Source organism: Vanrija albida, assembly GCF_041260175.1.
Source record: "Vanrija albida strain AlHP1 chromosome Unknown contig_7, whole genome shotgun sequence".
Lineage (NCBI taxonomy): Eukaryota > Fungi > Basidiomycota > Tremellomycetes > Trichosporonales > Trichosporonaceae > Vanrija > Vanrija albida.
Genome location: NW_027191426.1, coordinates 1,898,959 through 1,911,487, shown reverse-complemented (window position 1 = coordinate 1,911,487; position 12,529 = coordinate 1,898,959). Strand labels below are relative to the sequence as shown.

General features: G+C 62.4%; 4 protein-coding genes across 4 annotated transcripts; 1 reads left to right on the top strand and 3 right to left on the bottom strand.

The window, feature by feature from the left end:
- Positions 1-79: 79 nt before the first annotated feature.
- On the bottom strand, positions 80-2,551 carry Q8F55_009219 (uncharacterized protein; the record flags this gene model as incomplete). The annotated part of the gene is made up of 3 exons (XM_069357587.1): positions 80-461; positions 516-1,134; positions 1,903-2,551. 3 exons carry the CDS (start codon positions 2,549-2,551, stop codon positions 80-82), a joined length of 1,650 nt encoding a protein of 549 aa, XP_069205524.1.
- A 514-nt stretch (positions 2,552-3,065) lies between these two features.
- Positions 3,066-4,184, bottom strand: Q8F55_009218 (uncharacterized protein; the record flags this gene model as incomplete). Its single annotated transcript, XM_069357586.1, has 1 exon — positions 3,066-4,184. One exon carries the CDS (start codon positions 4,182-4,184, stop codon positions 3,066-3,068), a length of 1,119 nt encoding a protein of 372 aa, XP_069205523.1.
- Positions 4,185-4,564: 380 nt separating this feature from the next.
- On the bottom strand, positions 4,565-5,926 carry Q8F55_009217 (uncharacterized protein; the record flags this gene model as incomplete). The annotated part of the gene is made up of 1 exon (XM_069357585.1): positions 4,565-5,926. The coding sequence occupies one exon, from the start codon at positions 5,924-5,926 to the stop codon at positions 4,565-4,567; it is 1,362 nt and encodes a 453-aa protein (XP_069205522.1).
- Positions 5,927-10,336: 4,410 nt separating this feature from the next.
- On the top strand, positions 10,337-12,521 carry Q8F55_009216 (uncharacterized protein; the record flags this gene model as incomplete). Its single annotated transcript, XM_069357584.1, has 3 exons — positions 10,337-10,607; positions 10,801-11,047; positions 11,114-12,521. 3 exons carry the CDS (start codon positions 10,337-10,339, stop codon positions 12,519-12,521), a joined length of 1,926 nt encoding a protein of 641 aa, XP_069205521.1.
- Positions 12,522-12,529: the final 8 nt, after the last annotated feature.

Below are 12,529 nucleotides of genomic sequence, written 5' to 3'. Positions count from 1 at the left end.
ACGCCTTCTCAAAACTTCTCCCCCTAACCTGCTTCGCCCAGGCCTGCTTTTCCCACACGCCGTGCTTCTCCATGGCACGCTACTCAAACTCGTAATCCCACCACGGCATGGACAGGCACGCCCAGTCGATATCCCCGAACCGCTTGTTGAGTCCGCGGCGCGTGAGGAGAGTGATCGTCTTCCGGCAAGGATCGTCTCGGGTAGGTCGTTCACCGGCGACCGGGTCAAGTAGAGTCTCGAGGACGGCCTTCCTCCTCTCGGCTATCGAAAGACGACGGTCGGTCTTCCTGTCGCTGAAGACTTCAAGCAGGCCAACGATAATAGCAGGGGGTGCTTGGGCGAAGGGGTCGAGAGGCATGACAAGAGACCGACGGAAGAAGCCGCCGAGGATCTCGAGCGCCGCCACTGCCGCCTCACCGGACACGGCGATCGGGTCGAACATGACCACAAGGGTGGGGGCCCTGCAGATTATCGACTGGAGCAAGCCGAGGTCGTTTTCGGTTCGAAAGAATCACACAATCAGCACTGCCGTCTCGATGCCGCGCTGGAGTGTCACCCCAACGCAGCCTTGACAGCGATCCGCTCCAAGGTTGACGAGGCACATCTCGATGGGCGTGGTCGGATCGGGTGGACCCTGCTCCATTGCATGGGGGAGAGAGAGTGGGACACAGGGCGTTGCGCCGTTGGCGACTGGCCTTCCTTCCACACGGCGGAGGACAGGTCTGTTGCGCAGGGCGCCGGACAGCCCGGGCGCCGTCTCGAGGAATGCTTCCCAGTCGGCCCGCCCCGCGTCGTCGTTGAAGTCGATGTCGACGATGCACAAAAAGTACCACAGGAGGTGCATGCACTTGCCCCATCCGTCGTCCTCGTACCACTTCATGCGAGGAAGGCGCAGGCCGTCCGAGTCGGGGACAAGGAACTCGATCCTGTGGCCAGCCGGGGCGACGCGGCGCAGGCGGATCCAGACGTGGTGGTACAGCGCCAGCTCGCACCGCTCCTGCAGGTCACGCGACGCTGCGCGCATGTAGAGGAGCGCGGGTTTGGGGAGGTACGAGAGGATGAGGTCGAACAGGTGGGGGAAGGCGGAGTGGTCGAGGACGTCGCGCGGTGGGGTGACGACGGGCGGTGTGCTGGCTGCTTGGGCTGTTATCCCACGGCGGGGAAGGGGTTTTGTTCGCCGTTGAAGGCTGTTGTGAGGCGACGATGTGGGCATGGTGTGGTGAGGTGTGAGAGGGATGCACTTGGGTTGTGGGTGGTTGTTGGGTCGAGAGAGGGCGACGAGATGAGGTGAGCGGTGGCAACGATGGAGGGCGCATTTGGCAGGGGTTTGTGGCACCCAACCTCGTGGCACCCCACCCAGCCTCCACACCACGCGGCCTTGCTCCAAGCCACACTGACAGGTCACAGTGTCAATTCGCATTGCACACAGGTAACCTACAGGGACATCTCACCACCCGCTTCCCGAGACAACTATGCACAGACCAAACTAGTCCAATTCCTCTGCTGACACACATGGCGTTGTTAACAATGTCCTAATCGGACCAATGTGGCACCTCGGGGCCAACATGCCGACCCAAGCATCCTGGCCGACCATCGCCAAGAGCTCTCGGCTTGTGAGGAGAGTGATCGATCGTGTATTGCTCTCATCCTCTGGCTCCCCCGCAACTTGACCCTGTAGAAGCTCGATGACCGCCTCCTTCTGTTTGTTGACTGAAAGGCGCGGGTTGTCGCTAAATGCCTCGAGTGGGCCAACAAAGATGGGAGGGGGAGCCTCATGCCAGGGGAACCTGCGCTTCGTACGCCGGATGACTGAACGGTGCCAGAGGTGTGAGAGGACTTCGAGCGCCTCAGTCGCCGGTGTGTCTTCCGTCGCAGGGTGCAGAAAGACCACAAGCTTCTTACCCCTCAGGCAGAAGATGTAGTCGAGCAACCGAAGGTTGTTTTGACGAGGACCAAACTGCACGACCAGGACCGACAATTCTGTGCCCCCTTCCATGATTGTCACGCCGACGGAACCAGGGGAGGGAGGGACGCCAAGGTTGGCAAGGTAGATTTCGGTGAGCGGCTTGAGCCGGGGGTTGGGGCCCCCGAATTGCCAGCTTGGAGTGCGGACTGAGGAGGGGGGTCCGTTTGCGTCCCAGACACTGGCCATGATCTCGTCGATCACGATCCCCTCGTCGACCAGTATCGTCTCTTCAAGCCGGCGGACGACAGCGGCGTGCACCATCTTACCCACTTCGGGGTTGTCGTACAGGAATTGCCACCAGCGGTTTGGCCCAGGCGCGTCTTCAAAGTTGGCGTCGAGCACCCGCACGAAATCGCACAGGGGGGAGAGCGAGACCCTCCTCCCCGTCGTGCCATACCGCTCCGTGTCGGGAACCCGGACGCCAGAGCTGGGGATGAACAACTCAAGCCTGTGGGTGGGGGGGCGGACATCCCAGCATTGTTTGATGATCTCTGCAGAGGGCTTGACGTAGCGCAGGCGCATCTCGACGTGGCTGTACAGCGCGGCATTGCACCTCGCGTAAACGCCGCGTGAGGCCGTGCGCATGGAGAGCAGGGCCGGTTTGGGGAGGTATGAGAGGACGCGGTCGAGTATGTGGGGGTAGGCGGTGTGGTCTAGGACCGGAGGGGCGCGTGGGATGTCGGTGTGGTCGTGTGCCGACCCTGCTCGTTCCATTGCTCCATGTACCAGTGTACGACGGTCCATCTGCGGCATGATGTCTGATGGGTTGGGGTGGGAAGGTTGGTCGTTGAAGGGAGTTGAGGACAGCCAATTTATACAGGTAGGCCGAGAGAAAGAGGGTGGCGGCGGTGATGGACAAGTTGAATGAAGAGGCAAACAATGAGAAGACAGGATTCGCTGAATGGCTGGCATATGAGCGATGGAGAACTGCATATGAACGACGCCCATGTGCTTTCTCTACCTCCAACAAAGAAGTGATACATACACAGCAACAAGAGACACAATGTATCTGGTCACATTGTCCAGTCTACAAGCTTCACATAACAAAACGCGAACCCGCACAGGTCTGGACTGCCAATGGCTTTGATCGCGAGGTGTATCACTCGTCGCCGATGGACGCGGAAGCACCAGGTCCCCTCGGTACCCACACAGAGTCCCACGCATCCTTGCCGACCATGTCCTTCAACTCCCGGCGTGTCAGAAGGCCGAGCGTCTTCCCCGAGGGGTAGTTTAGGGGATGGGGTGGCCCGGTGGTTCGCTCGATAATGTCCTCCTTCCGCTCGTCGACGGAAAGCTGGGGATTGCTCCCCTGGTCACTGAAGCACTCTAGCGGGCCTACCCGGAACTTGACGGGGGGCAGGCCGAATCCTGCGGGAGGGGCAGTGAAAGTGGTGGAAGCGGGGTTGGGGAGCTGGGCAATGATACCATCGAGGGGAGAGTCCAGTGGCCCGACAATTGACTGTTGCCGTAGGTACGTGAGGATGTCGAGCGCAGCGCTCGCCGGAGTGTTTTCCTCTTGTGGGTCGAAGATAACCACGAGGTCTCGAGTATCGTAGGACACATGCTTCAGCAACGTGAGGTGGTTCTGGTTTGCCCCATACCTCACAACCAGCACTGAAGTGTCGGTCCCGATACGGAAGAGGGTCACCCCCACGCATCCCGGGGAAGGAACTCCGCGCAGGTCGAGGAAACACACTTCGGTGGGCACACGCTTCCTGGGAAGCATACGCTCGCGCCCCCTCACAGGATTGGAGTTTCCTGCACCTCGGCTGCTGACGACAACCGGGCCGTCCAGCCGGCGGATGACTTTGACGGTCGCCAACGCATCCTTCAGCTCGGGGAATTCCCGGAGGGCACCGCGCCACCCGAATTGGTTGTCGACGTCGCAGTCGATGTCGACCACGGACACCAAGTTGCGCAGGATGTCGACTGACGCTTCCCTCCCCGCCTCGTCCCAACTCATCCGGGGGACGCGGACGTTCGAGCCCGGGAGGAAGAACTCGACCGTGGGTTCGGTAGGAGTAAACCCCAGACGAAGTTCGATGTGGTGGTACATGGCTTCGTCGCACCTGGCACGGATGGCGCGGGAGGTGGTGCGCATGGAGAGGAGAGCGGGTTTCGGGAGGTAGGCGAAGACGCGGTCGAAGACGTGTGGGGGGAACCCGTGGCGGATGACTGGCTCGGGGAGCGGGATGTTGGCTGGGTCGACTTCTGGCATTGTGGTTGCTTGTGTCGCTTGGGGGAGTGGCGGGACGAGGGAAGTTGGGAAGAGGGGGATGTGGTGTGTTTATCGTTGATGACAGGTGGGAGCGAAAGAGAAATAGAGTGCTGTGTCTAGTTATGTATGCCGGACAGGTTGAGGGAGAGAGCGGGAGTGAAAGGGAGAAGGGGCGAGTGTGTGGTGGCGACAAGTCGGCGGGGGCGACGGTGACGGTGATGCTGCAAGCGGCCCGTGCAGCTGGACACACAAAACACTTCTACTTGAACATCAAATAGCTACAACGCTATTAAGCCAAAGAACGAGTTTATTTATCAGGGAGCTCGCGACCACACAATGGGCATCGACTGACCAGGCTCCAGGCATTGCTCCGTTCGTTCTCATCCCAACAAGCGCGGCCTCGGCGGCGTCCGCACCATCTCCCACTCCTCAGCTCCCACCAACTCCTGAAGCTCGGCAAGGGAGACAAACCTCACAGCACTGATGACCTCCTGGTTGAGCTCAGAGGGGACCATAGCTTTGGCGGCGAGCTTCCGGAGACGATCACCGAGCTCCCTCGCCTTGTCCTCCGAATCGTTTGAATCGAAGGGCTTGTCGTCGAACGCTTCTATGGGGCCGATGGAGATGGAAGCCCAAGGGCATACCTGACGAGGCCCTTGTAGAACGTCGGGTGTCATGTGTAGGATGAGAACGAGTAGGAACCGCATCGTGTTCCTTGACGTGGAGACGATCGGGTATCGCCATGACGGACGGTAGAGCACAATCGCCAGATTTATGCGCATCTTTGGGACAAGGAGCGGAACGTGTCGGTACGACATTGTCCGCATCGAATCTTTACGACGGGGGATGTCGACGAACAAAACTGCAGTGCGAGTGGCAGCCGGAAATGCCATGACGAGGTCCCAGTCGGGTAGGAGAGACGACCCGTTCTCCAACGCGGCGCCTAGGTCGAAGTGAGCCACTTCGGTGGCGGCTCGAAGGCCGGGAAGGGCGCTCATCTTCGCCATGGCGACCTCCCCAATAGCCGGGTGAGGAACTTGAAGAGGATCCATGTCTAGTCGGCGGAGAACCTTGCCACCGGCAAAGAGCTGCATGAGACCTGCGGCGGCGAGCACGCCGATGCTGAAGGGGTCGGAAATGTCCATGTCCACGACGCGGGTGTGCCCACGTATCCTGCGGAGGGTTTCTCTGATATCTTCGTTGGAGGCAGTGGTGTAGTACTTGAGGCCAGGGATGCGCGTGCCAGAGGAGGATATGCCGCCGGCCGCCGAACCGGGGACGCAGAGCTCGACGGCCCACCTGCCCGCCTCGTCGAGGTGCGCGCGCGCCCAGATATGGGCGTACATCCGCGGCGTGCAGCGACGGTGCATCTCGCGCGAGGTGGCTCGGAGGACGGCGAGGGAGGGAACAGACGCATAGTTGACGATGGCGTCGAAGATGTGGGGGAAGGCGGAGTGGTCGAGGGCTGCGGGGGTGGTGGGAGTGCCGGGTTGATGGACGAGCTCGTCGGCGACCGGAGGGGACGGTGTGCTCGGCCCTCGGATGGGTGGTGACACCTCGAGCTGCCCGAGCTTCCTAGGCAACCACAGCGACTTGAGGGCGCCGGGGGCCGGCTTGCGCCCGCCGTGTTGGACGAGCTCGCCGGCGGCGGGAGGGGCGCGTGTGCTCTGCTCCCGAGCTGGCTCTTGCGCCTGCAGCCTTCTCGGCAGCCACAGCGATTTGGGTGGGGGTGGGCGGGACATTGGTGGTGGTGCGTTTGTGTGGGATGAGTGGTGAGGTGGGTGAGTGGTGGGTGAGCAACACTGGCGGGTGGCAAAAATCAGTCGCGTCTGGACCGTGTTCCACAGTGGCTGTCCACCGAGCAACCATCATGCAACCAGATTTCCGGCCACATGGCGTATTAAACAATGACCATGGGCCACTTTACAAACCTGCAAGCTGAAATTGCAGCCACACACGCACGTGCGCCCGCACTCCTCCTCATCTCGATCTGGGGCCGAGGCAGACTCGAGGAGCGCACAGGACGTGCGGGAAGGCGCGGGCGATCTTGATGCGCTCGAGGAGCGGGTGGTGGGGCTGAAGCAGGCGCCGACCACGCCATCCTGCAGTACCGCATCCCCGAGCTCAGCGGTCCCACAATCGAGAGAAGGTGTGAACAATCTGCAGACGAGGGTGTGCTTGTATCCAATGTCGAGGACGGAGCCGGACGCGATGACATCGCCGCCGTCGGCCCTGTCCGCTCCGTCGTAGAGGGCGGGCGGACCCGGCGTGCCCTTCGCTCGCCGCAGCACCGCCTGCGCCACACCGAGACAGGCTCGTTGCCCGCAGGTTTGCGGAATGGCGCATGGCGGCTGAGGCCGGCTGCGCAGTATGGCGTGATGGCGCGTGAGGGGCGACGGCAGTGGCAGTGAGCAGGACGGAGGCGGCTGCCCATGCTCGCCGCGGCGGTCCGTGCGCCGTGTGGCACCACCACCTCTTTGCTGACATACGCTCCTCGGTCGCCAGCAGCAAAACCAGCGCGTCATGCCCGCCGAGCACGTGCACAGAGCTGCCGACGATCACGACTTTTCTACCTCGGCCCACGACGCGCAAGGCCGAACACATGCCGATGCCGACCGGAGCCTACCTCGGCGTCGCGAGCAGCCCGCACTGGCCGAGCCGCAGCAGCTGCCGCCGGAGCCGGCGGACACGCCGGACCGCGTTTAATCGCCCGGCTCGCCCGGGGCAGGGGGGCGGACGGACGCCTCTCTACCTCCGCCTCGCTATCTTCGCGGACTAGGTCCGCTCGCTTCGCGCTGCGGATAGGATATGCACGCCAACGTGCGCCCGCCTGCTGAGGGCTGTCCGAGAGGTCGGAAAGTCTACTGCTCGGCCAACCGGCCAAAGTGTAGCTCACGTGGAGGGGACGGGGTTTACGTTATGTTGAGTGTTGCCGTCGATCAGGGACCGAACGAGTCGGAGGTGTAGTTTTTCGGTTCGGGTTGCTAAGCGCGCAAGCGAGCGTGCATTGAGTGAGTTGTGAGTCGTGAATAGAGAGAAACAGTGGACGCAGTGGACGGGATACCCGCGTAGTCACTGCCGACGGCTTGTCCGGCGCACTCTGTCTCAGCTCCGCCTCTGAGCGTACACACGCCCTGGGTGCCGAGGTGGGACCCGACGGTCGGTCCCGTCGATCGCGTTGGCGTAATGCATGCGTCAATGCAGTGCACAAAGCAACAATGTAGCATGTGATGTTTGCGTACGGCACCGGCGAATGCACCGGCCAACGTGCCGGTCGTGCATTGCTAGCCGCCGAGCTTATCGAGCGAACCCAGCGCCGGGCTGAGTGCCGGAGCGAGCAGCCGCGGCTGCAGCAGCCTGCTGCGGGGCTAGTGCGTGCGTCAGTGGGTCGGTACCAATACCAGGGACCGTGCTGGAATGTGTCGCCTCTGTCGTTTACCATCGGCGTGAGGGAAGTGCAAAGCCCAACGGATATAGCGCTTGCCTCGTCGGCGCTGTTCGCGTCCGGGGCGGAGCAAGCGAAGGGCGAGCCGAGGGGCAGACGGACGGGCCCGTCCGACGCTGCCTGAGCTGCCTGCGCCTTCCTGAGGACGAGGACCGACCCCTGGCGGGGGCCCAGTGACGATTCGCTGGCCGAGGTGGTGCCGAGGCTCGGCGAGGAGAGGCAGGCAGGCTTCGGTCGCCAGTCATGCCGAAGCCGAGGGAGCGCGGAAGCTGCAGACACCAGACAATCCGACGACGACTCCAGCTGCCAGCGCCACCGCCTGCCTGCACCTGAATCCGCCAGATTCCCTCAGATGCAGATTCCCTTTGACTTGTCCGTTTCAGCACCGCCTCAGGAAACCAAAAAAATTAAAGACGGCGGCGCACAGGGAGCGAGTAGACGCCACGAGCTCTCCTCCTTGGCCCCCCTCCCCTCGCCCGGCGCCGCTGGCTATCTGACGGAGCTATCCCGCCGCCGTCGACGCCGTCACATGCTACCACACCACGTCATGTCCGTCGGGCCTGTCCTCGGTCGGCTGAATGCAGCAGAGCAGCGCCGGCGAGCGCGCGCGCGGCACAACTGGTCGGACGGGATATCGGATGACAAGTGCATCGACGTAGTGAATTTTGTGTGTGTGCTGGCCGGCTGGCGTATGCCCAAGCAAGTCTGTTGCGGCCCGTCGCTTCCGTCGTCTGGAGAGGCGGCGCGGCGGCCTTGTTATTATTATAGTCGAGTGTCGGAGCATTGCGTTGCTTGTGCTCGCTCGCTCGCTCGCTCACGACTCCAACTGTATTTCAGCCACCGACTTGGCGCGACGAGTTGCCTCTCCCCCTTCTCGATTCTCCCTTGTCCCACCGTCCCAGCGTCTCTTTCCCTCCCCCTCTGCCCCTCCCACGCCGCACACTCTCCTTCGCTCGCTCCGTGTTTTATTCTCGCCTTTCGACTCGCGACTCTTTTTTGTGGCCCATAGCGACGACTTTTTGCCGCCGCGCGCGCGTAGCCACCCGCCCAGGCGCCCACTGCACCCACCCAACCCCACGCCCCACCACACAATCTTGCCCGCTGCGGGCAACTCGGCTTCCCACATCGGTCGCCGACGGTAATCCCGACGACCCACAATCCCGGATTTTTCTAATCCCAATTAGGATTTGATTGTTGCCCGCGCCGTGATGGAATACAAGGTTGATTACAATTCGTTCTCGTCGCTCTCTCCGTCATCATCGTCATTCAACGTCGCCGCCGCCGGCGCCGACAACAGCGGCAGCAGCAGCGTGTCGACTCCGCGCGACTACTATCACTACGCCGTCGCCGACGTCAAGCTCCCAACTCCCCCACTCTCTCCCTTCATCGTCTTTGACCACAACCACCTTGTACCACCACCACCACCATTGCTCGTTCAAAACGTCGTAGCGACACCGTCCATGCCCCCGACGCCTTCCCACCACTCTTCACCGGAAGGCACTCAAAAGTGAGTAGACTCTTGCCGGTTTGGGCGTCTTCTCCTGCACTGCGCGCTGCTGCTTGCCCGTCGCACGACCAAAGCGCGTTGCGCGTTGCGCGTTGTCGCGCAACGCGCAACGCTGCCCGCTCTCATTCCTTGGCACTAGGCGGTGGAGGCGGGGCTGCAGCGAGGAGGTTGCTGCGGCGGGCTACATGACGACCGCGACGACGAGTATATAGTGGCCGCGGCTGCTGGTGCTGTCTTCGTCGCCATCGTGACTGCCCCTCGCAACACTCGTCTCCCATTACTGCTCCCCACTGTTTGCCGTCGGGTGCTTGCTTTGCAATTCTCCCCCACACTGCCTGGCTGCCTTCGCCGCTGTCGCCGCCAACGGACTGGTCCGAAGCGCACATACCCACCTTCCCTGTCTTCCTCGCCTTCCCTCCCACACTGCGCACCCTCATCGTTCGGTCGGATCCGACCTGTGATCCGCCAAATTCCCCCATCCACCCCTTCCCCCTGGCGGCGGCGGCGTTTGCACGTGCAGCCAGCCAAGTCATCGGGACAAATGGTCAAAGTGTCTTGCCGGTACGCCGGTGCAAGCCAAGCACCCACCAGCAAGCCGCAATGTATGCTGCACAGCCACTGCGTAACCCCATCCCCACGCACGCACGCACGCACGCACGCCACCATTATTCTTCGCCGCCTCCGCCCCCGCCGCCGCCGACGACGACGCCTCTTGGTGCCAGCTGCCCGCCTGGCCTGCCGGTCACCGACGAGCCGGCAGCCGGCACGCGGCACGCCGGCATCCCTCCTTACCCCGCACTTTGCCTTTTCCCTTAGAATTCTTGTTCTCGCCGACCTCGCTAACTATTTCGCTTCCCCGTTTGTGTGCACAGCCTCCGCCCCCGACGCTCTCGCAAGGACAGGCCATGCGACCACTGCCGCCGTTCAAAGCGGTCCTGTCACATTGCAGTCAGAGGTCAGGCCTGCGCACAATGCGCAAAGTCTGGTAGGGAGTGCTCGTTTGTCGGACCTCCGGTGATTCGGCACCGAAAGGCAGACGACCGGTCCTCGGCATCGGGATCAGCTCCTCCATCAGTCGTCGGCGTCGCTCCGTCGTCTGCATCATCAAACATGGTATTGCCTATGACGCCAACGCCAACCTCTGCCGGACCTATCCAGCAGGCACAACAACTTGCATCGCTCGCAGCCGCCTCGTCATCAATGTCGGCAGGACCCGGCCCAGAAACATTGCAGTACCGGCAGGCTACCGCGGCCGGCCTCATGCAGCCCCAGCTCGGCCTCACCGCGGCTCCTCTGCTCTCAGTGCCACGCATGGGGTCAATGCCAATGAACAATGGCCCGCCATCATCCCAACTCATCTCGTTCATCGACGGTCTCGACTACAGGTCTCCCAACCAGCAGATCGACGACAGCACGCTCTACTCGTCGCTCGACATGGACGTGACCGAGGAGGAGGAGAGCCACTACCTCGGTGAGTGCTGACAGCGAGCTCGCGGACGGACTCGGGCTCGGGGCTTGTGTTCAACATCGTAAACACTCCGCTAGCGGGTTTCGCGAATTGGCTGCGCACGGCGACGTCCCTTGCCCGCAAGCGCCGCTGCTCGCCGCCTCGCTCGCCGCCTCGCCGCCACATCACCGTCGGCCACCGCTAACAAATCACACAGGCTCTGGCGCTGTCGCCCATCTCGCGTCTGTCAGCCTTGACCGCCTCGACCACGTCGCGCGGACCCAATCCGGCTCATTGGCGTACCGTCAGGTAGCCGACCCGCGGTACCCTGCGTTTTTTCTGCGCAACCCCTCACGCGTTTACGGGTTGAGCAATGCCGCGTTCGTGGCAGAGAAGGCATACCAGCATGTCATTGGTATCCTCGCTAGCGTCGATCCCCGAATGCCGGAACGGTTGATCCAAGCGTGAGTGGCGGTGCAACAAGTTGCCCGGTCGTGTGTCGGAACCAAACAACTGACCAACGACAACAGGTTTCTTACCCGCACGCTCCCTGCCATGCCCATTCTCAACAGGGCACGTTTCGAAGCATCGCTGAGCGGGTGGCAGGCGACTGCGGCGGGTGCGGCCCCAGCGGCCCCCGCCATTCCCTTCCCGTCTGCCATTCTCGTGGGCATCTTTGCCCACTCTGCGATTTACGAGCCCGCCCTGAGGCAACATTCCAAGGAGCTATGGAGTATTCTCCTTCACGTCATGGACAATGAGTACCGCCAGGTGCGCCTCCAAACACTTATTCTCGAAATTCTCGAAATCACTGGCCGGCCGATTACCAACCCGGGCGGAAACCACTTGGGCATTTGCCGAGCTGTTGGCGCCATTCAGCTGCTCGGACTCCACCGCGACTGCAGCAGGTGGAAGTTGCCCAAATGGGAGCGCTCGTTGCGCAAGCGCCTCTGGTGGGCCCTGTACGTTCAGGACAAGTGGAACGCGTACACGTACGGGCGCCCCATCAACATTGACTCGTCGAGGAGCGCCATCCCGCCAGTGACGTTTGAGGACGACGACCTGAACGAGGACGGACAGGTGCCATTGACGGGCAACGAGGACATTGCCGTGTTCATTGCGACCTGCCGCCTGAGCTCCATCCTCGAGGCGGTCCTTCCGCTTTTGCTCGACCGCGACAGCCAGCCCCGCCGGCCCCGCCTCGACCGCAGCATTCTCAAGCATGCGGCGAGCGAGCTCGAGATGGTCTACTCGGACCTCCCGCAGGACCTCGTTTTCCGACCAGAGAACGCGATCGTGCGCGCTGGTGCGCGTTCGCTCCAGCTCACCCACTTTGGCCTCGCGCTGCTCATCTGCCGCCTCGGCCTCGAACGCGACGACCTCACGCCCAACCCGGAGCACGTTCTCCAGAGCATCCGGAATGCTCTCACGGTGATTGAAAACCTCGCCCTGTTCCTGGAAACACTCTGGGACGACGACTACAAAGCCTTCTGGTCTCCATGGTCTGCCTACCAACTCTCCAACGCTGTCACTCTCCTTTTACAGCAGGCCATCAAGATCCAGGAGCTGGACCACAAGTTCCCGACACCGACGCCGGATGCCGAGCGCCAGATTGTGCTGGGCGACGTGTGCACCGTGCTGGCGAGGATCACGTCGTCGGTGCAGCGCGGTGCCGATGCCGGGTGGGAGGTCGCCGAGGCGGCGCTCCCGCGCATCAAGTCGCTCGTCAAGTCGGTCCCCGCCAACATCCCCGGTATTGATGCCATCCGCGCCATGCTCGGGTGCCCGGTCGCCATGGCGAGCGTCAACGAGTGGGGTGGGTACGAGATGCCCGATGCCAAGGTGCCGGCTGCGCGCACCGATGTCGGCATCGAGCCCGACGGCGACATCCTCGCGCTGTTCGACTGGCTGAACGGGGACATGACGAGTGTGTTTTAGTTTCCCCA